This window comes from Chiloscyllium plagiosum, chromosome 4 (assembly GCF_004010195.1).
Source record: "Chiloscyllium plagiosum isolate BGI_BamShark_2017 chromosome 4, ASM401019v2, whole genome shotgun sequence".
Lineage (NCBI taxonomy): Eukaryota > Metazoa > Chordata > Chondrichthyes > Orectolobiformes > Hemiscylliidae > Chiloscyllium > Chiloscyllium plagiosum.
Window position 1 is genome coordinate 3,503,658 of NC_057713.1, and position 27,427 is coordinate 3,531,084.

The 27,427-nt window shown below is 45.9% G+C and overlaps 1 protein-coding gene across 4 annotated transcripts in view; it reads right to left on the minus strand.

Annotated features, from left to right (window-relative positions):
- The window catches only part of osbpl1a (oxysterol binding protein-like 1A), a 205,354-nt gene that overhangs the window by 168,297 nt on the left and 9,630 nt on the right, over window positions 1-27,427 (minus strand). For 2 of the 4 annotated variants that reach the window (XM_043687612.1, XM_043687608.1), the window contains exons 2-7: window positions 12,649-12,795; window positions 11,422-11,507; window positions 10,194-10,268; window positions 8,529-8,640; window positions 4,902-4,987; window positions 1,853-1,997 (exon numbers count right to left, since the gene is read on the minus strand). In XM_043687612.1, coding sequence (XP_043543547.1) covers window positions 1,853-1,997; window positions 4,902-4,987; window positions 8,529-8,640; window positions 10,194-10,268; window positions 11,422-11,507; window positions 12,649-12,793 — 649 coding nt within the window. In that variant the 5' untranslated portion in view covers window positions 12,794-12,795. Of the gene's footprint in view, window positions 1-1,852; window positions 1,998-4,901; window positions 4,988-8,528; window positions 8,641-10,193; window positions 10,269-11,421; window positions 11,508-12,648; window positions 12,796-15,005; window positions 15,036-24,583; window positions 24,589-27,427 lie in introns of those variants that run through there. The other 2 variants (XM_043687611.1, XM_043687610.1) reach the window with 2 other exon arrangements.

Consider the following 27,427-nt stretch of genomic DNA (forward strand, 5'->3'; position numbering starts at 1 on the left):
GGTCAGAAGATGATTGGCTTGCTGATAATTACACAATGTTCAGCACAATTTGTATCTCCTCAGAGACTGAGGCAGTCCATGGCCATATGCAACAAGATATGGACAATATCCAGACCTCAGCTGACAAGTGGCAAGTGACAATTACATCACAAAAATGCCAGGCTATGACCTTCTCCAACAAGAGACAATCTAACCACCGCCCCTTGACATTCAAAAGGTGTTTCCATCACTGAATCCTCCCTCTATCAACATGCTGGGGGTTGCTATTGATCCGAAACTGAATTAGACTCACCACATAAACACAGTGTCTCCAAGAGCAGGTCAGATGCTAGGAATACTGCAGCGAGTGACCTGACTCCCCAAAGCCTGTCCACTATCTACAAGGTACAAGTCGTGAGTGTGATGGAATATTCCCCACTTGCCTGAATGAGGGCAACTCCAATAACACTCAAGAAGCTTGACACCATCCAGGACAAAGCAGCCCGTTTGATCAGCACCACATTCATAAACATCACCTCCCTCCATCACTGACACTCAGTAGCAGCAGTGGGTACTATCTGCAAGATGCAGAAATTCACCAAAGATCCTTAGACAGAACTTTCTAAATCCGTGATCACTTCTATCTAGAAGGAGAAGGGCAGATACATGGGAACATCACCACCTTCAGGTTCCCCTCCAAGCCAATCACCATCCTGACTTGGAAATATATCGCTGTTCCTTCAGTGTCGCTGGGTCAAAATCCTGGAATTCCCTCCCCATTGTGGGTCAACCCATAGCACATGGACTGCAGTGGTTCAAGAAGGCAGCTCACCCCCACCTTCACTAGGGACGGGTTATAGATGCAGGCCCAGCATTAAGACTTAGTCCAGGTCATAAACAAAACCTCAAATTGAGCTGAAAAGAAAACTCCTCATTCTAATTCACTGGGCATCCTTCACAATTAGAATTAATATTATTAATTAATTTTTAAAGTGCATTCTAGTCACTAATACCCAGAGGAGTTGTTAGTCTGAAGTTAATATAAAAGACAGAAAGAGAGCATTGAGGGTTCACTGAACTGGTGCCTGGCTTTGGAGGATTGTGCTGCATGAGAGCTCAAACAGACTGGGCCTACTTTCCCTCTAAGAAGTAGACATAAACTCACCAAAACTTAAAATTCTTGGGCTCAACAGGGTCAGTACTGAGATCTTGTTTTAGTCTGGAACACGGAGATGGAGTCTCAGGCTAAGTTTTCAAGCCAATCTGAACTGAGATGAGGAGAGATTTCTTCATTCAGAGGATTGTGAATCTTTGCAATTTTCACCCTCTAAGATGGATAATCAGTCATTTGCAAGTCAGGGTCTTTATAGCATGGATAAAGACCCTTCAGCCCATCATTGCCATGCTGGCGTTCAAGCATCCATCCATTCTAATTCCATTTGCCAGCACTTGAATTGTAACTTTATAATCTAAGGCATTTCAAGCGCTCATCCAAATACAGGAGTGTTCCCACCTCTCCCATCAGTTGAAGCAGTGAGTTCCAGGTATTTGGCACCTTCTGGGTGACAAACATTTTCCTCCAATCCCCTCTACTTCACAATTAGTGATCCCTCTCCTAAAAGGAAAGGGTTCACCACTCTCTCTATGTTGCTCTTCATTCCAGTATTTTTCAACTAGGTCTCCCCCTTTATTAACCTTCATTCAATATACTCAATGTTAGGGCCAAAGAGAATGAAGGGATGGTAGAGTTAGTGCACGAATGTAGGGCTGAGGTAGGAGATCAGCCATGATCTGCATGAAGGGTGGAGCAGGTTCATGGGGTTGAACGGTATACTCCCATTTCTTGCGCTCATCGTTTTTAACTGCGACCTACCGTTGTTATTCCTGATACTGGGATCAGCGCCACATTTGAGAAGTTTAATGGCAGCCGGTTTCTGCCCTCGATAAGCCGCGCAGTGTAACGGAGTATTCCCCAGCTTGTCAACGCAGTTGATGTTGGGTGGATTCGACTTGTTAAGCTGAAAACAATGAAACTCCAGTTAGATTTCTATAGCAGCAAGCTGAACACTGGTTTTACAGGACTACCCAAGGTTTTACAGGACTACGGCTCACCCAAGGTACAGTAAACATCGTCGGCCCCCGTCTCAGTGGATGGCTCTCTCGCCTCTAAATCACAAGGTTGACAGTTCAACCCCCATCCAAGACTTGGAGTGACACTGATAACACTGAGCGAGTCCTGCACTGGCCCGGGACTAGGCATAGACAGTTTAACACTTTTTTTTGAGTGGGAGAAATATATTGGAGATGGAGGACTGTTTAGAAATTATGCACAACAGCAAAATCCTGTGGATTAAACAATTAATGCAAGATCCTGGGAAGCACAGAATTCGTGGGACCTTGGGGTGCACGTAAAAAGTGGATGAAGTGGTTAAGAAGGCGTAAAGAACATTGCCTTTATTGGCAGAGGCAGAGAGTTTGACAGCAGGGAGATGATGCTCTAACTGTATAAAACATTGGTTAGGCCACAGGTAAAGTACTGTGTACAGTTCTGGAATCCACACTATAGCAGTGTGATAGCACTGGAGAGGGTGAAGAGAATATTTACCAGGATGGTGCCTGGGCTGGAGAGGTTCAGTGATAAAGAGAGATTGGACAGACTGTTTTCCTTGGAGCAGAGGAGATTGGGATGGATAAAATTATTAAGGGCATAGATAGGGTAGACAGGAAGGAACATTTCCCCTTGATGGAGGTATTAATGACCAGGGGACCTTGGATTTAAAATAATGGGCAGGGGGCCTAGAGGGGATGCAAGGAACAACATTTTCACCCAGAGGGTGATGGGGAATCTGGAACTCCCTGTCTGTAAGGGTGGGAAAGGCAGAAACTCTCATCATATGGAAGAAATATTCAGATGTGCTCTTGCAATGACAACACGATGGGCCAAGTGCTGGGAAATGGAATTGGAATAGATAGGTGATTGTTATTGACCAGCACAGACTTTATGGGCTGAAGGACCTTTTTCTGTGCTGCAGATCTCTATGATTCTAAGCTGAAAATCTGAAACAAAAATAGAGAGTGCTGGAGAGACTCAGGAAGTCTGGGCAGCATTTGTGAAGAGAGAAACAGGGATAACATTTTGAGTGCGGTATGAATCATCTACAGAAAGTGGATGACTAATTTAGTTGAGCGATGAGAGTCTATTCACATTCTGATTGGCCACTGGAAGGTCAGCATCCAAGAGGACCAATGGTATGAGAATCTGGGGCCAGGTCGGAAGGGAACAAACCTGGTAAAAGGTGCCGGTCTGGAGAATGGGGTAGTGCCCAGAGGAAATGGTGTGGCTGGGGCATGGGGTCAAGGTTTGAGCGTACATCCTTGTTCCAGGTGTGTTTTGTATGAGGGGAAATATAGGGGGGGTGCCCATCTCCATGGCCTTGATATCAGCAGCCCATCAGCAGGAGAACATCAGACAATCTGGTGTCAGTGGAGCTTGTTCAGAGCACTATAGTCCCTGATAATACAGGCCCATGCTGAAATGTCCTGATAATACATGCCCCGCACAGCAACACAGCTGGAGTGGCTCGGACTGAGATTCGTATTGAGATAATTTTCAGCAGCAGGAAGGAAACGGGGTGGTGCTCTCCCGGGAGTTGCCCCTTGCCCTTCAGGGGGCATTCCAGAGATGATAGCATCTTCCTTCCCATCGTCTATGAAGCGTGTGGGGAGAAAGCAGGAACAGTATATGGAGTGGAATGATCAGTTGTGATCACACTGAACGGTGGGGCAGGCTTGAAGGGCTGAATGGCCTGCTTCTGCTGCTAGTTTTCATGTCTCAATGACATTTCTCCTCATCTCCATCTTAAACAGCCAACTCCTATTTCAATTAATTCTTACTCTGACACCGGAGCTGCAGACAGACAGTTCAGACAATGTCAGTCTGACACCGGAGCTGCAGACAGGCAGTTCAGACAATGTCAGTCTGACACCAGAGCTGCAGACAGGCGACCCAATCAACTGTCAGTCTGACACCGGAGCTGTCGACAGACGGCCCAGACGACTGTGAGCCTGACACCGGAGCTGTCGACAGACGGCCCAGACGACGGTCAGTCTGACACTGGAGTTGCAGACAGACGGCCCAGACGACAGTCAGTCTGACACCGGAGCTGTAGACAGACGGCCCAGACGACGGTCAGTCTGACACCGGAGCTGTCGACAGACGGCCCAGGCGACGGTCAGTCTGACACCGGAGCTGTCGACAGACGGCCCAGACGACGGTCAGTCTGACACCAGAGCTGTCGACAGACGGCCCAGACGACAGTCAGTCCGACACCGGAGCTGCAGACAGACGGCCCAGACAACGTCAGTCTGACACCGGAGCTGCAGACAGACGGCCCAGACAACGTCAGTCTGACACCAGAGCTGCAGACAGACGGCCCAGACAACGTCAGTCTGACCCTGGAACAGGAACAGCATGTACACAGCAAATGCTACCCCCTAGTGGTGAGGGACAGCTTAAGCAGAAAGTGGTGCCAGTGGTAGGAAGGCATTCAGAAACCAGAGGAGAGAACCTTCCTACAGCCCGCACCCCGCACCAATGCTGCACACTGTTACATCCTCAAACATGCTGCTTTGAACGGGCAGTGGAAGCAGACTCCATAGGAATTTGCAGAAGCAAATTGGGAAAATACTGAAAGGTTAAAAATCTGCAGGAGTATGGTGAGGGAGACCAGACGGGAATTGAATTAATAAGCCAGCCCCTTCTGTGTGGTCAGGCTGGATGGGCCAAATGGCCTCATCCAGTGCCATGAGATTCTTTTCCCAGGTTTCTGAATGTGACAGAAAGAAAACACAACAGACCAATCCATATAAAAAAAAACAACAACACATGTTGGTTGCAGTAAAACCAGTCTGACAGAGCTCACCAAAACAATTATTCCTGTCACATCCCCTTCTCGTGCAGCAGTCAACAGCAGCTCCTCCGATTTCCTCTGCTGTGTTATTTCAGCAGCTGTATTTAAAAAAAAAAGGAAGAATGAGTTTAAAGAACTGAAAAAATATCCCAAACCGGACTCAGACTGACAAAGAGTCTGAATTTCTCCTGACAGCCAACCTCCCCTCTTCTCTGCCCAACAGTGTATGCAGTTAATCCTTCTAAGACCAACAGGGACAAGGTCTTTTCCCTGGGGTGGGGGAGTCCAGAACTAGGGGACATAGGTTTAGGGTGAGAGGGGAAAGTTGTAGAAAGGGACCTAAGGGGCAACTTTTTAACACAGAGGGTGGTGCGTGTGTGGAATGAGCTGCCGGAGGAAGTGGTGGAGGCTGGTACAATTACAACATTTAAAAGGCATCTGGATGGGTATATGAACAGGAACGGTTTGGAGGGATATGAGCCAAATGCTGGTAAACGGGACTAGATTAATTTAGGATATCAGGTAAACATGGATGAGTTGAAGCAAAGGGTTTGTTTCCATGGTGTACATCTCTGACCCAGGAGTAGGAAACAAGGCACAGAGGAATAGAAGGATTTTGCTTCTCCACAAATCACTGAAGGTGACAGGTGAGGGTAGTTATTAAAAGGTAGTTAAGGTGGCAGATGGGATACCTGGCCTTTATTAGTCACAGCATAGATTATCAGAGTAGAGAGCTACATTGGAGCTGTATAGAATTTTGGTCAGGCCACTGCTAGAGTACGGTGTGCAGTTGTAGTCCCCACACAATAGGAAGGAGGTGATTGCACTGGAGAGGGGTACAGAGGAGATTCCCCAGGATGGTGCGTGGGATGGAGCATTTCAGCAATGGAGAGAGGCTGGATAAGCTTGGGGTATATTCTTTAGTGCAGAGAAGATTGAGGGGCAACTTGACAGAAGTGTATAAGATTAAGAGGGGGAAAGGACAGGGTAGATAGCAATCAACTGTTCCCCTTAGTCAAAGGGCCAATATCAAGGGACATCATTTTAAAGTGAAAGGCAGGAGGTTTAGATGAGATTTGAGGAAATTGTTTACATCTGGAACATGCTGGGAATCTGGAATGAGCTGGCCGGGAGGACAGTGAGGCAGGAAACGTCACAACCTTTAAAAAGTACTTAGAGGAGCAGAGAGTCAGAGAGTCATAGTCCCACCTGCCAGCACCCGGCCCATATTCCTCCAAACCCTTCAAGTGTCATAACATTCAAGGCTATGGACAGTCTGGGTAACTAGGCCTACAGTGGATAGTAGTGTATTTTGGTCATAGAGACTCGATGGGCTAGATGGCCTCTTCAGTGCTGTACAATTCTAGGTGTAGGCTATTCAGCCCTTTGAGCCCATTCTGCCATTCTATAAGACCAAGGCTGAACAGGCTGCTGTCTCTGTTCCACGTTTCTGTCTGACCCCACCATAATCTGAGCCCCTTGTCTATCCACCTTGAATAAATTAAAGATCCACTCTGACAACACTCTAAGAAAACAAAAATCTGATCAGTCTAAGCAGGGAGACCTTTTATTCTTAAACGATGCCCTCAGTTTCAGTCTCCTTCCCAACCAGTGGGTGAACCTCAATCGATCCAGGTCACACATGACCAACCTTTCCCCATTTGTTGTTGTGGTGGTGTCGCTATAGTCTTAGCGGACCATAGGGGCTGCTCACTCATTAGAGAGATGCGACTGGTGGGGATTTAACCTGAGGGCCATCAGACCTCAGGCGAGGGAAGACATTGAGAAAGGGAGTTCTTCATGGTAACCTCAAACTGGTGATGGGAATTGAGTCCATGCTGTTGGCATCACACTGCTCTGCAAATCAACAATCCAGCCAACTGAGCTAACCCGATTCCCCTTTCCCCATTACAGTAACCCTGTCCATTTCAGAACTGAGCTGAGTGAACCTTCGCTGAGGCTGCTTCAACAACAGACCAACCAACCCAACCACCCTGTAGCTCAACATTTCAATTCCCCCTCCCACTCCACCAAGGATATGCAGGTCTTTGGACTCCTCCACCGCCAGACCACAGCGAAACGACGGTTGGAGGAAGAACGCCTCATCTTCCGGCTAGGAACCCTCCAACCACAAGGGTGAACTCGGATTTCACCAGTTTCCTCATTTCCCCTCCCCCCAGCCTGTCTCAGTCAAATCCATCAAATTCAGCACCGCCTTCCTAACCTGCAATCTTTTTCCAGCAACACATTTCCATCTCTGATCTCCAGCATCTGCAGACCTCACTTTCTCCTGCTTCAACAACAGTTGTGTCATTTCTCCAGTAAGGAGACCAAACCTTTACACAGTGCTCCAGACAAGGTCTCACCTGTACAACTCTAAAACATCCCTACGTTTACATCCATTCCCTTTGCAATAAACTACATTCCAATTGCCTTTCTAATCAGCTGCTGCACCTGGATACAAACTTTCAAGACGAGTTTAGGACAGAATTGCATTGTTCAACTTCAGCAGAGATAGCTCCCATGCATCTACTGCTCTCTCCTGGCCAATGACGAGACCAGAGCACAAAGCAGATTTTTAAAAAATTTTGCATGAGGTTGAGAGAGAGATGAACTAGGCCACTCTGCCCCTCCAGTCTGTACCATAGTTCATAAAACCATGGCTGATCCGATTGGTCTACATCTGTTCCTACATCTTCTCGCCCTTGCTTATCTGGATAAGGACCTTCATTGTGCTGCCTTCAGTAGCCAAGACACTCAGAAGGACAGGCAGTGTCTCTCTCAAACAAATATTTACAGAATCTCCAATCAGACACACAGTCTGTTGCAAACTCTCTCTGGTCAAACTCCATCGACTGATGTAAGGAGAAAAACAACCAAGCCACTTTTCTTGGGAAAGCTCCCAAACTCCTTTCGACCGTCAATGTGAGGAATGCAGCACTCCAAACATCCAGGGGAAGGTTAGAACTAGCACAGCTGCCCAGGCAGCCTTAAGCACAACTCTCCAACTCATTCTTATCTTCAATGTGCAAACTGTAATTCACTTACTGCATTTACTCTCCAATCTCCAAGGTCAAGCTTTTTCCTAAAATTATTGACAACCAACCTCAACTTAGCAGAGTGTCACTCTGTGGCTCTCTGAAGGGTTTCTGTCACTCCTTGAGCCTGTTAGACAGATGTTTGAGTGGTAATGGGTTGAAGGGATATGGGGAGAAGGCAGGAAAATGACAGTGTGGAACTAATCATCCATGATTGAATGGCAGAGCAGATTCGATGGGCCAAATGGCCTAATTCTGCTCCTATATATCAAGAACTTAGCACAGCAGTGGGAGTGTCAGAGTGGATGTCAGAGGTACCATCTTACAGAGCAGACTGTTCCCGTTAGAACCCCCCCCCACCCCCTCCGTGGTGGGTGTAAAGAATCCCAGGAGGCTATTCTGAAAAAGAACAAGGGAGTTCTCCTGGTGTCCCTTCACCAACACCAAACAGGTTTTCTGCTTGTTGCTTTGGGTGGGATCTTGCTGATCACTTTCAGCACCTCCAACATAACAGTGACAATGGTTCAAAGAGCGCTTCACTGGCTGCTGCAAAGCACATCCTGAAAGGTGCTAAATAAATGCAAGTGTTGCTCGTTCCTACCTTCCAGCATGCTTCGGATTTCCTGGTCCTGAGTGACAGCCCTCGGGGTCTGTCCATCTCCGTTGATGACGGCAGCATCAGCATCAAACTGCAGCAGCAGCAGAACAAGCTCCTGGAAAACACAACATCTCCCTCTCACAGCACATACAGGGACAGCAACATACTCCTCTCCTCTGGACCATCCCACCCTCATCCATAGGAACATTGATCAAAAATTACAACTCACATTCATGCAGTCATAGAATCCCATAGCGTGGAAGCAGGCCATTCAGCCCATCGCCTCACACCAACCAACCAGAGAACATCCCACCAGACCCACCCCTCTACCCTAAGCCTGTAACCCTGCATTTTCCCATGGCTAACCCACCTAGCCTGCACACTCTGGGCAATTTAGCATGGCCAATCCACCCTAACCTGCAGATCTTTAGACTGTGGGAGGAAACCCATACAGACACGAAGAGTATGTGCAAACTCCACCCAGTCACCCAAGGCTGGAATCGAACCCGGATCTCTGACGCTGTAAGGCAGCAGTGCCAACCACTGTACCGTGCCAACATATATCATGCCTTTAACCAATTGAAAAAAAATAAAGGAGGGATAGCAAATGTGAGGGGGAGGGGGAGGGGGAGGGGGATACACAGGCACACACAGATACAAAGGCAGACAGAAAGACCTCTACACTGGTGAAACAAAGCACAGAATGGGTGATCACTTTGCAGAACACCCAAGAGGAGAAATTGGACAAATTTACACAGCGCTAATTGGAGGAACAACATCTCATCTTCTAAGTTATAAAATCACACAACACCAGGTTATAGTCCAACAGGAGCATTCCGAAGGCTAGTGCTTCCAAATAAACCTGTTGTTATTTTATTTGGATGGTGTAGAGGCAAAAGGCTTTCAGTTTAGAAAGGCTTCACATGTCAGTATAGGCTTGGTGGGCCGAAGGGGGTGTTCCTGCACTGGACTATTCTTTGTTTCAAGTGTGGTATGACTCCACTTCTCACAATGGTGACATAAAAAGCCCAGATACTGCCAGACCTGCTGAGTTTCTCCAGCATTCTCAAAATTGGAGCTGCTCAAGAAATCAGGATTGGAGGGGTACCTAGAGTTCAGAGGGTTACAGGAGTTCACAGAGATCAGGAGGGATTACTTCAAATATAGGCAATGCTGGGCTGGAGAGGTCCCAATGTAGGCCAGGGACTGATCCAGGATTATAAATCCTCCCTTCGCATTAACTCAGACACCTGGTCTCTGAAGCAGGGATGCTAGTGACCAGAGGCCAGAGAGACCCAGCAGGGAGCCCGGGGGCAGGCTGGGGTCAGACCACGTGGCTCCCTGTGCTGGTCTGCTGTGGTCAGCCTTTGGAGAGAGACTGTGATGTTTGTCCTTTCAACTCGTGTGTTTTCTGACCTATAGTTTATAGTGTGTATAGCCATGTTGTAACTTTTTTTTCTTCATTTGTCTATTCTGTAACTAAGGATTGTACCGAGGTACTCTGTACCGAAGATGGCGCTGTAAGCGGAGACTTATAAACTTTTCACTGTACTCAACTCAAATAATATTCAAGTTTGGCTTACAGAACCTGGCAAGTATTGAACAAAATTATAGGTATTTTGAGAGAGTTTAAAAGATCACAATCGCAATCCTTGAAAATGTTCTCACCTTCCGTCCTGTGAAAGCTGCTCGATGGAGCGGGGTGTCACCAACATCATTGGCCACATTCACATCTGCATTAGCCTATCAGCAACAAAATGACTAATAAATAGTCCAATGATTAACTCCAACATCATGGCCATTAAAACAATGAAGTGAAGCCTGTTTTGTTAGGACAAGTTTCTTTGCATTGACAGGACCAGTTGATACTCACTTGGAATATACACTAGCAACCAACAAGGTAAAAACAAGGACTGCAGATGCTGGAAACCAGAGTCTAGATTAGAGTGGTGCTGGAAAAGCACAGCAGTTCAGGCAGTAACCGAGGAGCAGGATGCTACCTGACCTGCTGTGCTTTTCCAGCACCACTCTAATCTAAACCAGCAACCAACAGTCCACATCACTACTTAGATCCCAATTGAACCTCCTACCAATCAAACTACATCTGTTCCTCACCTTGTGTATTTATCCAGCTGCCCATGGAGACACCTACAAAATCCTAACAGGACTGGACAGGGTAAACACAGGATAGATGATGGGCAAAAGGGAGTACTGCAGGTGCTGGAGGTCAGAGTCAAGAATAGTCCTTTCCTGATGAAGGGCTTTTGCCCAAAACATCAATCTTCCTGCTCGTCGGATGCTGCCCGACCTGCTGTGCTTTTCCAGCACCACTCTATTCTTGACACAGGAAGGGTGACGACCAGGGACTCCTGAACCAGGGGGTCACAGTCCAAGGATACGGGGTGGGCCATTTCGAACCGAGATGAGGAGAAATGTCTTCACCCGGAGAGTGGTGAGCCTGTGGGATTCCCTGTTAAAGAAAGTGATTAAGGCCAAAACATTGAAAGTTTTCAGGACACAGAGTTAGATACAGTTCTTCAGGCTAAAGGGATCAAAAGGTCTAGGAGAGAAAGTGGGAACAGGTCTGAGTTGGATGATCAGTCAGAATCATATTGAATGGCGGAGCAGGCTCAAAGGGCCGAATGGCCTAATCTTGCTCCTATTTTCTAGGTTCCTATGGTTCTGTTGGTACCTTCTTTCCACAGAATAAGCACCTGCAAAGTCAGGTGGCAGGTAATAATATTTCCAAACGCAGAGATACACACATATTACTAAAGGGTAAAAGTTCACACAGCCATCGATCAGAATAAAACACTTGTTACCATCTTTGATGCTGCTGGATTCAAAACTTTAAAATTAATCACACAGTGTGCAACATCTAAAAACCACAACTTACCTTCAATAATTCCTCCACAACATCTTTGTGTCCAAAATAGCAGGCAAGATGGAGAGGGGTCCAACCAAAATTTGACTTGCTCCGACCTGAAAAGGAGCGACTTGATAATTACTCAACCCACAGACAACTGCTCGATTAAAAAAAAATCAGGAGGCTCAGACTCCATCTGATTTTGCCAGGGTCATCATCATTCTGGCAATCCTAGGAAAGTGCAAAAATACGACCAACAGATCGACACGGCCTCATCTAACCTCTCAAAATCCTTTCAGCCAAGGTGCAGCACGGTGGCTAAGTGGTTAGCACTGCTGCCTTACAGCACCAGGGACCCGGGTTCGATTCCAGCCCCGGTGACGGTCTGGGTGAGTTTGCACATTCTCCCTGCATCTGTGTGGGTTTCCTCCCACAGTCACAAAGATGTGCGGGTTAGGTGGATTGACCATGGGGAAATTCAGTAACGGTAACATCAGTGAATGTCAAGTGGCAATGGTTAGATCCTCTGCTATTGAAGATGGTCATTGCCAGAGTAAGGTGCTGTACATTTCAGACAGGGATGAAGAAGAATTTCTTTCTCAGTGGAAAGTGAATCTGTGCAATTTTTTTTTAACCACGAGGGCTGGGGTCGAGGCTGAGACAGAGATTTTTAATCAGGAAGGGAAATCGAAGGTAATGGGGAAAAGGCGGGAAAGTGGATTATCAGATCAGCCATGTTCGCATTGAATAGCAGAGCAGACCTGATGGGCTGAATGGCCTATTTCTCTTCCCAGGTCTTATTTAATCTGTGCAGAAAAGCTTATTTAACAGAGGTGTTCAACAGTTATATTGGTATAGATTCATATCCGTATTGGTATAGATAGGGTAAATAAAGTGGGGCTGTTCCTAGTGGGAGGAGGGTCATTCACCAGTGGAGGCAGACTGACAAAAAAAAACTGGTGAGGGCAAATGAGACACATTTGAACAAATTATACAGCACATTGGAACTTGCTGTCTGAATGATTGATGGAAGCAGATTCCATTGGCATTTTCAAAACATAAATCCTAGAGAAAAATGGAACTTGCTGAGCCATGGGGATAGAACAGGGGAGTGGAATTTATTGGGCAACACTTGCAAACAAGATGGACTGAATGGCCTCCACTTGTGCTGTAAGATTCGAGGAATTCAAATACTCAGGAGAGGCAATTGGAAACTCTGAAGAAAAACCACACAGTGAAGCTTAAAGGAGAACCTACCTTTGCAGTTAATATTGAAAGCTAGCTTTTCAAGCTTCCTCCGATCCAGCAGCTGCTTAACCTCTTCCAAGACGCCATTTCGAGCCTGATGAAGTAACTGTTCCTCAGCTTCAAGCAAAACCTGCTCCTCAATCTCAGAACTCATTCCTGAAAGGAAAGAAATTTAAAAATAACATGAATTATCTTCAAAATCCAAGAAAGCATTTAGCATAGTACATCTGTGAACCCCACTTTATCCACAATATGCGTTACGTTTTCAAATAATTTCAATAAATTGGTTAAACGTGACTTTCCTTTCAAAAAACCAAGCCAAATATGCCTGATTATCTTGAATTTTTCGCCGTTTCCTGTGATAATATCTGCAAGATTCTCTAAAGTCTTCCCTGAGATACATGTGAAGCTAACTTGCCTGTAGTAACCTTTTTGAATAATGGAGTTAGATTTACTGTTTTCTACACTAATGTAACATTCCTCAAATCTAGGAAATTTTGGAAAATTAGAACCAATGCATCAACTATCTTTGTAGCCACTTTTTAAAGTTTCTAGGATGAAGTTCATCAGGAGCCTAACACTTGTCAACTCGGTTCCAACAAGTTGTTTGTTGCCCTGGTGATTGTAATTTTCAAGATTCACTTCCTGAATTCAAGCTGTTTCCAGAGACCTTGGGAATGCAGGTTCATAACTCCTTGAAAGTGGAGTCGCAGGTAGACAGGATAGTGAAAAAGGCATTTGGTATGCTTTCCTTTATTGGTCAGAGTATTGAGTACAGGAGTTGGGAGGTCATGTTGCGGCTGGACAGGACATCGGTTAGGCCACTGTTGGAATATTGCATCCAATTCTGATCTCCTCCCTATTGGAAAGATGTTGTGAAACTTGAAAGGGTTCAGAAAAGATTTACAAGGTTGTTTCCAGGGTTGGAGGATTTGAGCAAAGGGAGAGGCTGAACAGGCTGGGGCCATTTTCCCCAGCCTGAGGTTGGAGGTTGAGGGGTGACTTTTACAAAATCATGAGGGGCATGGATAGGATAAATAGACAAAGTCTTTTCCCTGGGGTCAGGGAGTCCAGAACTAGAGGGCATAGGTTTAGGGTGAGAGGGGAACGATATAAAAGAGAGGGGCAACCTTTTCACGCAGAGGGTAGTACATTTATGGAATGAGCTGCCAGAGGAAGTGGTGGAGGCTGGTACAATTGCAACATTTAAAAGGCATCTAGATGGGTATGTGAATAGGAAGGATTTGGAGGAATATGGGCTGGGTGCTGGCAGGTGGGACTAGATTGGGTTGGGATATCTGGTCGGCACAGACGGGTTGGACCGAAGGGTCTATTTCCGCGCTGTACATCTACATGACTCTATGTATCTGTTGTGGGTTACTTGTAGTTTCTCTATCGTGAAAAGCAATCCAAAATACCTGTTCAATTCTATTACTAGTTATCTAAATTCACTTCCTATAGGACCAACATTAGCTATATTAACTACCTCCTTTAACTATCCACAGTAACTCTTAACATCTGTTTTTATATTTCTCGCTAGCTTTCTCTCAAGATCAAACATGTGACCCACGACATACATCCAGAACCCTCCTAAATCTATGGTAAGTCTGTGACCTTTGGTAGAAGTGCCTGGGATGTTCAAACTTCCTGGGTAATTCCTTTCCTCCCAGAACCTTGCAAGTTGGAATTGGAGAATTTAGACAGTTCCAATTTATTTACATAGAACATTACAGCACAGTACAGGCCCTTCAACCCTCGATGTTGCACCGACTTGTGGAGGCCCTTCAACCCTCGATGTTGCACCGACTTGTGGAACCAATCTGAAGCTTATCTATCCTATACTATTCCATTTTCATCCATATGTTTATCCAATGACCACTTAAATGCCCTTAAAGTTGGTGAATCTACTACTGTTGCAGGCAGGACGTTCCACGTCCCTACTACTCTGAGTAAAGAAACTACCTCTGAAATCTGTCCTATATCTATCACCCCTCAATTTAAAGCTATGTTCCCTCATGCTCACCATCCCAGGAAAAAGGCTGTCACTGTCCACCCACTGATTATCTTACCTGGATAGTTACCCAGGAATTGTTATATAGAGAAACAAAAATCAGATTAACTCCTCCATAAATACATAATGGACACTCCAATCCCTCACACTCACCGAATTCCCCCTCAAGCCCCTCATTAAACCCCTGATTCCCAAAACCCTGAACAAATCTATTTTCCCATGTTACTATTAATTCTATCCTGAATAATTGTTCCCAGTTTTCTCATCACCAAAGTTAAACTGACTGGTCAGTAATTGCTGGGCAGACTTTTACACATTCTGCAATTTCTATTCTCATCCAGTCTCAGGAACTTACCAATTGTAAGCCCTGACAGCTTACCCAATACCTCCTCATCATTAATTTGAAGTCATTCTAGTCACGGAGTTTCCTCTTCTGTCACTACATCTTGGGCAGCATCAGCCTCCTGGTAAAGATAGATGTAAATTATCCATTTAACCCCTTAGCTATGCCTCCTGTCTCCACGTGTAAAGCCCCTTTTTACTCCCTAACCAGCCTTACTTCTCCTTTTACCACCTTTTACTATCAATGTGCTGATAAAAGATTACTTGGTGGTGTACAGATTACTCTGAGCAATGTAATTCCATCCTTAGCTCCAGTCAAATCAATTCTCTCCTTGATCCAACTAAAAGATCCTTCTTGCAAGGCCCTCCTTAACCTAAAATCACCATCCTCCTCCTTTGTTTACCTTCCAATTCTATCTTTTCTGAATATCTCATATCCAGGACTATATTACACCCAATCCTTTCTTGAGCCAGGTCTCCGTTATTGCTAATACAGAGGAACCTCGATTATCCGGCATTCAATTATCCGAATATCGGATTATCTGACAAGACCGCAAAGTCACAACGCTTGGCTAAACTTTGTTATCCAGCATTCGATTATCCGGAATTTGATTAACCGAATGAAATACTCCCCGCCCCGTGTCCTTCGGATAATCGAGGTTCCTCTGTAATCCCAGTCTGTGCTTATAACTCCTCAGTCCACACATTCACCCAATGCAGCACCAAACTGATTTCAACCTCATTATCTTCTCTCCAAGATTGACTCCGCCGACTAACTTACTGTTAGCATTATCTATTTTAGCTTTATCTGCTTCTCCCTGTATCTCATGTACCCTAGTACCACGATCCAAAATTCCCTTCTGGCTCACATACCCAAGTCAGTTTAAACCCTCCCCGACATGTTTTGGTTCCGTGATTGAGCAGATTTGCTGAAAAATATCAAAGGACATTAAAAATTTGAATCAAAAATGTGAAGAGTCAAAAATCTACCAGTCAAATAAAATATGCAACAAACAGTAAAAGGGAACTGGCAAAACATTTATGTAAGTGCTGTATCAGAGACCAAAATGTAATCTCTCCACAACACATGGCAAAATTATAAGGGAGCTAAAGGAAACAGCAGTTGCTCAACAAATATTTCACTTCAATATTTAAAAGACTGTATGAAGTAAGTAGAGACATGTGGATAGCAATGACATGGACTGATTATAAGATTATGTCTCCATGTCCTGGAAGCTGTAGGCTTTACAAATATTATCTGTACAGGCACTATCGATGCAAACTTTTCTCTCACTGTAATGTCCCACCCATCAGAAGGCTTCTGATATGGTCTTACCCAAGAGTTTGGTCAAGAATAGGAGCACACATTTGAAAATAAAGAGCAGGACTAGATCATTCAGCCTTAAGCCTGCTTCAATAAATCAAAGGATCACAAGGTTTTCAGATATAGCAAAACTTTGCCATTCAGGTCATCAGACCTGCTCCATGACTCAATCATGGCTCATGTGTCTCCTGCCTTCTCCCTGTAACAGTTGATGCCATAACCAATCAAAAATCTGTCTGTCTCGGTCTTAAATACATTCAATGACTTGACCTCTACAGCCCGCTGCAGCAATACGTTTCACAGATTCACCATCCTCTGGGTGAAGAAATTCTTCCTTATCTCAGTTCTAAAAGATTATCCCTTCACTCTGATGCTGTGCCTTCGGGTCCTAGTCTCTCCTACGAATGGAAACATCTTCTCCATGTCCACTCTATCCAGGCCTCTCAGTATTCTGGGAGTTTCAACGAGAGTGCTCCTCATCCTTCTGAACTCCATCGAGTACAGACCCAGAGTCCTCAGCCTTCTTCTGACGTAAAATAAATTCCTACAATTTGCTTCTATATTACTAACTAGCTCACATTCATTTTTCATCTTTTCCCCTTTTTTTAAAATTTAAAGACTTCTCAATCCCCTGGCTTCTCAATGGTCTTCACTAGATTGTATGCTTTTCCTTTTATGATGTCCCTGACTTCCTTGTCAGCCATTGTTGCCTCATCCTCCCCTTGAGTAGGTTTTGTCTTCCTTGGGATGAATTATCTCAGAAACTCCTGCCATTGCTGCTCCACCATCTTCCCTGAGAAGCTCCTCTTCCCATCAACTCTGGCCAGATCCGCCCTCAAGACTTTGTAGTTACCTTTACTCAACTGTAATGCCATTACATCTGATTACATCTGATCCCTGTCAAACTGCAGGGTGAATTCTGACTTACTATGGTCACTGTCTGCCTCCATTACCTTCAGTTCCCTCATCAAGACAAGGTTCCCCATGGGAGACTGATTAGCAAGGTTATATCACATGGAATAGAGGGAGAATTAGCCATTTGGATACAGAACTGGCTCAAAGGTAGAAGACAGAGGATGGTGGTGGGTTGCTTTTCAGACTGGAGGCCTGTGACCAGTGGCGTACCACAAGGATCGGTGCTGGGTCCACTGCTTTTTGTCATTTACATAAATTATCTGGATGTGAACATAGGAGGTATAGTTAGTAAGTTTGCAGATGACACCAAAATTGGAAGTGTAGTGGATGGTGAAGAAGGTTACCTCAGATAACAATGGGTCAATGGGCCAAAGAATGGCAGATAGAGTTTAATTTATATAAATGTGAGGTGCTGCATTTTATAGAGTCATAGAGATGTGCGGCATGGAAACAGACCCTTCGGTCCAACCCGTCCATGCCGACCAGATATCCCAACCCAATCTAGTCCCACCTGCCAGCACCCGGCCCATATCTCTCCAAACCCTTCCTATTCACATACCCATCCAGACGCCTTTTAAATGTTACAATTGTACCAGCCTCCACCACTTCCTCTCAGCCTGTTCAGCCTCTCCCTGTAGCTCAAATCTTCCAACCCAGGCAACATCCTTGTAAATCTTTTCTGAACCCTTTCAAGTTTCAAAACATCTTTCCGATAGGAAGGAGACCAGAATTGCACGCAACATTCCAACAGTGGCCTAATCAATGCCTTGTACAGCTGGAACATGACCTCCCAACTCCTGTACTCAATACTCTGACCGATAAAGGAAAGCATACCAAACGCCTTCTTCACTATCCTATCTACCTGCGACTCCACTTTCAAAGAGCTATGAACCTGCACTCCAAGGTTTCTTTGTTCAGCAACACTCGCTAGGACCTTATCATTAAGTGTATAAGTCCTGCTAAGATTTGCATTCCCAGAGCAAGACTTATACACTTATTGGTAAGGTCCTGGGGACTGTTGCTGAACAAAGAGACTTTGGAGTGCAGATTCATAGTTCCTTGAAAGTGGAATCCCATATCGATAGGATAGTGAAGACGACATTTGGTATGCTTGCCTTTATTGATCAGTGCAATGAGTATAGGAGTTGGGAGGTCATGTTGCCACTGCACAGGACGTTGGTTAGGCCATTATTGGAATACAAGGTGTGGTGCTGGAATAGCACAACTGGTCAGGCAGCATCTGAAGAGCTGGAGAATACTGTACGCAATTCTGGTCTCCCTGCATTTGGAAGGATGTTGTGAAACTTGAAAGGGTTCAGAAAAGATTTACAAACATTCTCCCCGTGTCTGCGTGGGTTTCCTCCGGGTGCTCCAGTTTCCTCCCAAAGTCCAAAGATGTGCAGGTCAGGTGAATTGGCCATGCTAAACTGCCCATAGTGTTAGGGGCATTAGTCAGAGGGAAATGGGTCTGGGTGGGTTACTCTTCGGAGGGTCGGTGTGGACTGGTTGGGCCGAAGGGCCTGTTTCCACACTGTAGGGGATCTAATCTAATCTAAAAAATATTGCCAGGGTTGGAGGGCATGCGCTTATGGGAGAGGCTGAACAGGCTGGGGCTGTTTTCCCTGGAGCATCAGAAGCTGAGGGGTGACCTTACAGAGGTTTAGAAAATCACGAGGGGCATGGATAGGCTAAACAGCCAAAGTCTTTTCTCAGAGTGGGGGAGCCCAAAACTAAAGGCCATAGATTTAAGGTGAGAGGGGAAAAGATTTAAAAAGGATCTAAGGGGCAACTTTTTCACAGAGGATGTGAGTGTATGGAATGAGGTGCCAGAGGAAGTGGAGGAGGCTGGTACAAATACAACATTTCAAAGGCATCTAGATGGTTGTATGAATAGGAAGGGTTTCGAGGGATATGGGCCAAATGCTGGCAAATGGGACTAGATTTACTGAGGATGTCTGGTTGGAATGGACAATTTGGACCGAAGGGTCTGTTTCCATGTTGTATATCTCTAAGACTCGAAGTCTGCCTCACTGCACAACACCAAATCCAGAATTGCTGTTCCAACAGATTTAAGAACAGCATTTCCCCCACGGTTCTCAGATTTATGAACAGACCGCTTAGACATTACAGTTGATCTTTCTCTGTAGATATAACACTATATTCTGTTCTATTACCCTGAGTAAGGTAAGAATTGTCCATTTAGCATGCAAAACATTATTTTTTACTGTATCTCAGTACGTGATAATAATACATCAATTCAAAAATCCCTAATGGATTCTACCTAAAGCTCCTCCAAAAAAAACCCATTCCGTAGACATTCCATGAATTCCTTTATTTGGGATCTGCTACCAGCCTGGTTTTCCCAATCCACCTGCATATTGAAGTCCCCATGATGATTGTAATAGTGTCTTTCTCCCATGCCTTTTCTACCTCCTGATTTATTTTCTTACCCAGGTGTAGAATTCCTACAGTGTGGAAACAGGCCTTTCGGCCCAACGAGTCCATACCGACCCTCCAAAGAGTAACCCACCCAGACCCATTCCCCTACCCTATATTAACCCCTGACTAATACACCTAACTTACACATCTCTGAACACTAGGGGCAATTTAGCATGGCCAATTCATCTAACCCGCATATCTTTGGATTATGGGAGGAAACCGGAGCACCCGGAGGAAACCCACACAGACATGGGGAGAATGTGCAAACTCCACACTGACAGTCACCCGAGGCTGGAATCGAACCTGGGTCCCTGGTGCTGTGAGGCAGCAGTGCTAACCACTGAGCCACCGTGCCACCACATCCTGACTACGGCTCAGAGGCCTGTACATAACTCCCATCAGGGTCTCCTTTTCCTTTGTGGTTCCTCAACTCTAACCACATGGATTCTACACCTTCCATCTCTACATCACTTTTTGCTATTAATTTCATTTCATTTCTCATTAACAGGGAAACCCACCCCCTCTCCCTGTCCTTTCAATAGGACATGTATCCTTGGATATTTAGTTCCCAGCCCTGATCCTCTTGCAGCCACATCTCTGTGAGGTCCACATTGTACCTGCCAATTTCAATGGGTGTTCTAAGCTCACTTACCTTGTTTTGTATACTTCATGCCCCCTCAGTCCTGCACTGACTGCTCCCCTTCCCACAACTGTCCCCATATCTGCTGTGCCTGAAAACAGATTCTGGACCTTTCCATATTCTCTGACCCAATACTTGTTCTGGGAATTTTAGTAACCTCTACTGAGCCATCCACTCTTTTAAAATTTCCATAATTTTCCTTGCAACTGAACCCCCCCCCCGCTGCTACTCTCCTTCCCAGTCCTGGGGCCCATGTTCCATGAATTTAAACCCGCTGCTCCTACACCAATCTTTGAGCCACACGTTTACCTCTTTAATCTGGTTGGCCCTGTACCAATTTGCTCGTGCCTTAGGTGTTAATCCGGAGAGTATCAACTTTTTGGATCAGCTTTTCAATTTAGCTCCTAGCTGCTGATATTCCCTCAGCAGAACCTCTTTCTACCTCCATCGTTGGGACCTACAGGGACCACCACAACTGGATCTTAGCCCTCCCACTCCAAGTTCCTTTGCAGGCCAGATGAGATATCCTGAACTCAGGCACAAGGCAGGCAACACAGCCTTCGGGACTTTTGATCCAACCACAGAGAACAGTGTCTATTCCCTTGACTATACTGTCTCTGATTACAACTATATTTCTCTCTTCTCCCGGCTGTTAATGGCTCTCTGTACCACCCAGGATGACAGCAAGAATCGCAACCCTGTTAAGACAAGCTCAAGGGCTGAGGATCCTTCAGCACTACCTCCTGGATCCCTCCATCTGCCTCGCTCACAGTCACACCCTCCTGTCCCTGACCGCTGACTGAATTCAAGGTCGCTGATCTAAGGGGTGTGACTGCCATCTGAAACACAACGTTCAGGTAACTCTCCCCCTCCTTGACATGTCACACTGTCTGATGCTCAGACTCCAGCTCATCAACTCTGAGCCGGAGTTCCTCACGCAACCAAACAAATGTAGTCACTATGAATCACAATGATGTTCACCAGCTCCCAAATCATACAGGTGCAACACATCATCACGCCCAGCATCTCGGTTTTATTTACTTTGTTCTTTTTTAAAAGATTCCTACAGTCTTTTGTTTTTAACGAGTAAAATATTTCTCCGACTTTCCTTCAATCTGAAATTAACTGTGACATTGAACTCTTCTTCTGTCACTTGCGCCTCCGTGGCCATTTCTTTGGCTAAGAGACCTCTCCCCATCCCACAGACCCTTTCAGCCACCTCTAACATTCTTCCTCCACCTGACTCCTCTCTCTCGCCTTTTACCTGCACTCCACCTGTCCATAGACAACTGCTGACATAACACTGGCTGCCTCAGTTTCTCTGACTCCCTCCTCAACCATTCCAACCTATTTCCCCATGAACTGACTGCACTCCGTGCTCTCAGATCCAACCCGGATATTGGCATCAAGCCTGCCAATAAGGGTGGAGCTGTTGTGGTATGGCATGCTGACCTCTACATTGCAGATTCTCTCAGATACCTCCAACTATTGCCCCCGGGACCATGACCCCACCGTGGAACATCAGGCTACCATGTCCATAACGGTCACTAACCTCATTTCATCTGGTGATCTCCTGCTGACTGCCTCCAAGCTGATAGCTAGAAGGGATTGGTGCGGCGCTCGGAGACTCCTTCCAAAATCCACCAACAGCACTGCCTGGGCAGACCCATTGTCTCTGACTACAGCTGCCCTAAAGAACGCATCTCTCCCTACGTTAACTTGTTTGCTTCTCCCCTTGTCCAGTCCCTTCCCATTTACATCCACCATTCCTCTCAAGCTTTAAGTCAGCTTCGGAATGTCCAGTTCGCAGCCTCCAGCCACCTCCTGTTTACCATGGCAGTGCAATCCCTTCACACGTCAACTCCCCCAACCAGGATGGTCTCAGGGCTGCCCGCTTCTTCCTGGAACTAAAGCCTGAACTGTCCCCATCGATCAGCATCCTCCTCTGCTGGGCTGAGCTCATCTTCACTTTAAACATGTTCTCCTTCAGCTCCTCTCACTTTCTTCAGGTCAGTGACGTCGCCAAGGGCATCCACATGGACCCTAGTGATGCCTCTTTGTGGGGTATGTGTAACATTCCTTGTTCCAGTCCTATTCCAGCCCCTACCCATAACTCTTTCTCAGGTATATCGATGACATCATCGGTGCTGCTTCTCTCTCTCGTCTGGAATTGGAAAAGTTTATCAGTTTAGCTTCCAATTTCCACTTCAGAACTGATGGCAGCTAGGAAAAAGTTGTTTTTTTATGCAGAATATTGGGTGAGGAAGGGGGTAAGGTGGTGGAGATAGAGCCCAATGAGGGAGAAGAACAGAAAGACAGACAAAAAAAATGGATAATGGTCAGCCCGGGTGAATGAATAGTTGTTAACGGGGACTATGTGTGGCTAACAATGGGTTGTGTGTATTAGCAGACCATGTGATAACAAGGCCTGGAGTATGGGGTGAGGTAAAGACATAGCAGAAGGTGCCACAAGTCCTAAAAGTACTGAACTCAAAACTGAGTCCAGAAGGCTGTAAAGTTCCCAAGTGGAAAATAATTTGCTGTTCTTCCAGCTTGGGCTGAGCAGCAAGCCGGAGACAGAGATATTGGCCTTGGAACAGTGGTGTGTTCAAGTGGAAGGCAACTAGAAGCCTAGTGTCTTTTTTTGCCGGCAGAATGTAGGTGTTCTGTGACGCGGTCACCCAGTCTACACTTCGTTTCCCCCAATGTAGAGGAGATCACACTGAGCAGCCAATGCAGTAGATTGAGTGAAGTGAAGATAAAACGCTGCTTCACCTGGAAGGTGTGAGTGGGCCCTTGGATACTGAGGAGGGAGGAGGCAAATGGGCAGGTGTTACACTGTCTGCAGTGATGAGGGAAGGTCCTGTTGGGGGAGGGGAAGGTGGAGAAGACTGTTGGGAGTGAAGGAGGGGTGGACCAGGGTGTCCCAGAGGGAACGGTCTCAGTGGAAGGCTGAGAAGGGAGGGGAGGAGAATGTGTGTCTGGAAGAGGCATCTCACTGGAGGCAGCGAAAATAGCAGCCGCTGATCCTTTGGATGTGGATACGGGGGTGATGGTAGGTGAGGACAAGGGGAACCCTATCACTGTTGCAGGAGGGAAGAGAGGGGGTGAGGACAGAAGTGCAGGAAATGGGTCGGACCCGGCTGAGGGCCCTGTCCCAGGGTGCTGAGGAGCCCTCGGATGAGGGTCAAGGTGGACATTTCAGAGGCTCCCTTGTTGAAGTTCGCATCATCAGAACACATGCAGTGGAGATGGAGAAACTGGGAGAATGGAATAGAGTGTTTCCAGGAAGCAGGGTGTGACGATGTATAGTCAAGATAACTGCGGGAGTCAGTGGTTTTTTGGTGAATATTGGTGGCTAGCCTATCCCCAGTCAAAGAAACAGAGATGCTTAGGAAGGGAGGAGTCAGAGATAGACCAGCTTAAGACGAGACTATAATTTGAGGAGAATTTGACAAGACTGGGCCTGGATACAACAAAAATTCAGATCCACAGTTCCTTTGAGAAGGTGGGGTGAGCTGCCTTCTTGAACCGCTGCAGTCCATGTGCTGTAGGTAGACTCACAATGACCCAGCGACATTAAAGGAACAGCAATATATTTCCAAGTAAGGATGGTGAGGGGCTCGGAAGGGAACTTGCAGCGGGGTGGTGTTCTCTTGTACCTGATGTACTTGCCCTTCCAGATGGAAATGGTTGTGGGTTTGGAAGGTACTGTCGGGGAAGCATTGATGATTTTCTGCAGTGCATCTTGTAGGTAGCACACACTGCTGCTATTGAGCGTCAGTGGTGGAGGGAGTGGGTGTTTGTGGACGTGATGCCTATCATGCAGGCTGCTTTGTCCTGGATGGTATGAAGCTACACCCATCCAGGCAAGTGGGCAATATTCCAACACACTCCTGACTTGCGCCTTGTTGATGATAGACAGGCTTTGAGGAGTCAGGAAGTGAGTGACTGTAGTATTCCTAGTTTCTGACCAGCTCTTGTAACTACAGTATTTATACAGCAAGTCCAGTTCAGTTCCTGGTCAATGGCAATCCCCAGAATAGTGGGGAGTTCAGTAATAGCAACAGCATTGAATGTCAAGGGACAATGATCAGATTGTTTCTTATTGGAGATTGTCTTTGCCTGGCATTTGTGTGGCATGAATGTTACTTGCCACTTGTTGGACCAAGCCTGGATATTATCCAGTTCATGCTGCATTTGGACATGGACTGCTTCAATACCTGAGGAGTCACAAATGATTCTGAATATTGTGTAATCATCAGCGATCAACCCCACTTCTGACCTTATAATGGTGGGAAGGTCATTGATGAAACAGCTGAAGATAGTTGGGCCGAGGACACTACCCTGAGGAACTCCTGCAGAGATGTCCTGGAGCTGATGTGACTGACCAACGACCATAACCATCTTCCTGTGTGTCAGGTATAACTCCAACCATCAGTGCTTGCCCCCTGATACCTATTGATTCCAGTTTTGCTAGGACTCTTTAATGCCACACTTGGTCGAATGCAGTTTTCATGCCATTCTCACCTCACCTTTGAAATTCAGCATTTTTTACCCATGATGGAACCAAAGCTGTTTAAGAAGGGAGTGAGGCAAAAGGCATAAAATTATAAGTTGTTAGCCTGACTTTAGTCGTAAGATTTTAGAGGAAATTATTAAGGTCAAAATTGCAGACAGCTTGGAAGAGCAAGGTATAATAGGACTGAGACAGCATGGATTCATTAAAGGGGAGGAGTTGCCTGACAAATCTGTTAGAATTCCTTGAGCAAGTTGAACAAAGAGATCAAGTGGATGTGATCTATTTGGATTTCCAGACAAGATGCTTCACGGGAAGCCAAGTAAAATAAGAGCCCATGGTGTCAGGGGCAAAGTATTGGCATGGATAGAGGATTGGCTGACTGGCAGAGAGGTGGGGTAAAGGGGACTTTTTCAGGATGGCAGTTGGTGGAGTTGTGTAGGAGCCACAACTATTCCCATTATACATTAACAACTTGGATGACAGAACGGAGACCCTTGTTGCTAAGATTGTAGAGGACACAAAGATAGGCGGAGGGCACTATAGTGTTGAAGAAGCAGAGAGGCTGCAGAAGGAGACTGGGCAAAGAGGTGGCAGATGGAATTCAAATGTGGGAAAGTGAGAGATTATGCACTTTGGTAGGAAGAAAAGAGGTGGAAGTGATTTTCTAAATAGGGAAAGGCTTCAGAAGTCTGCTACATAATGGGAGTTGAGAGACCTACTTCAGGATTCTCAAGGATAATGTGCAGGCTTAGTTGGCAGTTAGGAAGGCAAATACAATTTTAGCATTAATTTCAAGACAGCTAGAATATAAAAGCAGAGATGTACTGCTGAAGCTATATAAGGCTCTAGTCAGACCGCATTTGGAATATTGACAGCATTTTTGAGCCCCGTATCTAAGGAAGGACGTGCAGGTTTTGGAAGGGGGTCCAGAGGAAGTTTACAAGAATGACCCGGAGGATGAAGGGCTTGTCATATGAGGAGCAGTTGAGGAATCTGGTTCTGTACTCAATGGAGATTGGGAGGATGAGAGGGGGATCTGACTGAAGCTTCCAAAATACTGAGGGGTCTGAATAGAGTGGACATGGAGAAACTGTTTCCACCAGTCGGAGAGACTAGGACCCATGGGCAGAGCCTCAGAGTGAAGGGACAGCCCTTTAGAATGGAGAGAAGAAAGAATTTCTTCAGCCGGGGGAACAAATTGCCACAAAGGGCTGTGGAGGCCACGTTATTGAGTGTATTTAATTCTGCTCTTATATCTTATGTCCTTGTTGCTCAGGTGGAACCTAAACTAGGCGCCAATGAAGAGGTTGTTACTAACCAGGTGCTGCTTGGTAGCAATTGGCTGAGTCAGATTTGTCCTGCTTTTTGGAGGTTATTTGTGTCTAGTGGCTGTCAATGAATTGATAGGAACATTCACCCAGTGTTGTGAAGTGTGAAAGAAAATAAATAGTTTGCATTTATCGAGGACTCCTCAGATGTCCTAAATTCCTTTTCAGGCAATGACTACATTCAGAAGTCTTTCATTCTTTGAATGTGCATAAGGTATGAACTAGGAGCTGGACTAGGCCATTCAGACTCTCTAACATTCATTAAGATCTTGGCTGATCTGATCATATCTCCAGTCCACATTCCTGACTACCTCTGGTAACCTTTCACCCATTTGCTTAACAGGAGCTGAGTGACCTTGGTAAAATCCAAACTGGGTGTCACTGAGCAGGTTATTGCTGAGCAGGTGCTGCGTGACAGCACCTTTCATCACTTTCCTGATGATCCAGAGTAGACTGATGGGGCAGTAATTGTCCAAGTTCTGGTTTGTGTGTACAGGACAGACCCAGGCAATTTTCCACATTGTTGGGTAGATGCCAACGTGGCAACTGTATTGGAACAGCTTGAATAAGGGTGCAGCAAGTTCTGGAGCACAAGCCTTTAGTACAATTTCAAGACTGTTGTCAGGATCTATAGCCTTTGCAGTATCCAGTGCTTCTAACCTTATATCATATGGAGTGAATCGAATTGGCTGAATACATTTCTTTAACACTGGGGTCCACTGGAGGCCAAATTGAATCATATACTCAGTATTTCTGGCTGAAGATTGCTGCAAATGCTTCAGTTTTATCTTTTGCACACGTGCTGGCCTCTTCCATCACTGAGGATGGGAATATTTGTGGAGCCGTCTCCCTCCAGTGCAGTTGTTTAATTGCCCATCACCATTCACAACTGAATATGGCAGGACTGCAGAGTCGAGATCTGATCTGCTGCTGTGGGATTGAGCTTAGCTCTGTCTATCACTTGCTGCATGGCCTGCAAGTAGTCCTTTTTGATTGTTTCACCAGGTTGACCTCAGCCTCATCTTCACCATGGATATCCAATCCCTCTACACCTCCATCCGCCATGACCAGGGCCTCCAAACCCTCCATTTTTTTCCTCTCCAGACGTCCCCAACAGTACCCTTCCACCGACACTCATTCGTTTGGCCGAACTGGTCCTCACCCTTAATTTCTCCTTCAAATCCTCCCACTTCCTCCAGACCAAAGGGGTAGCCATGGGCACCCATATGGGCCCCAGCTATGCCTGTCTCTTTGTTGGCTACGTAGA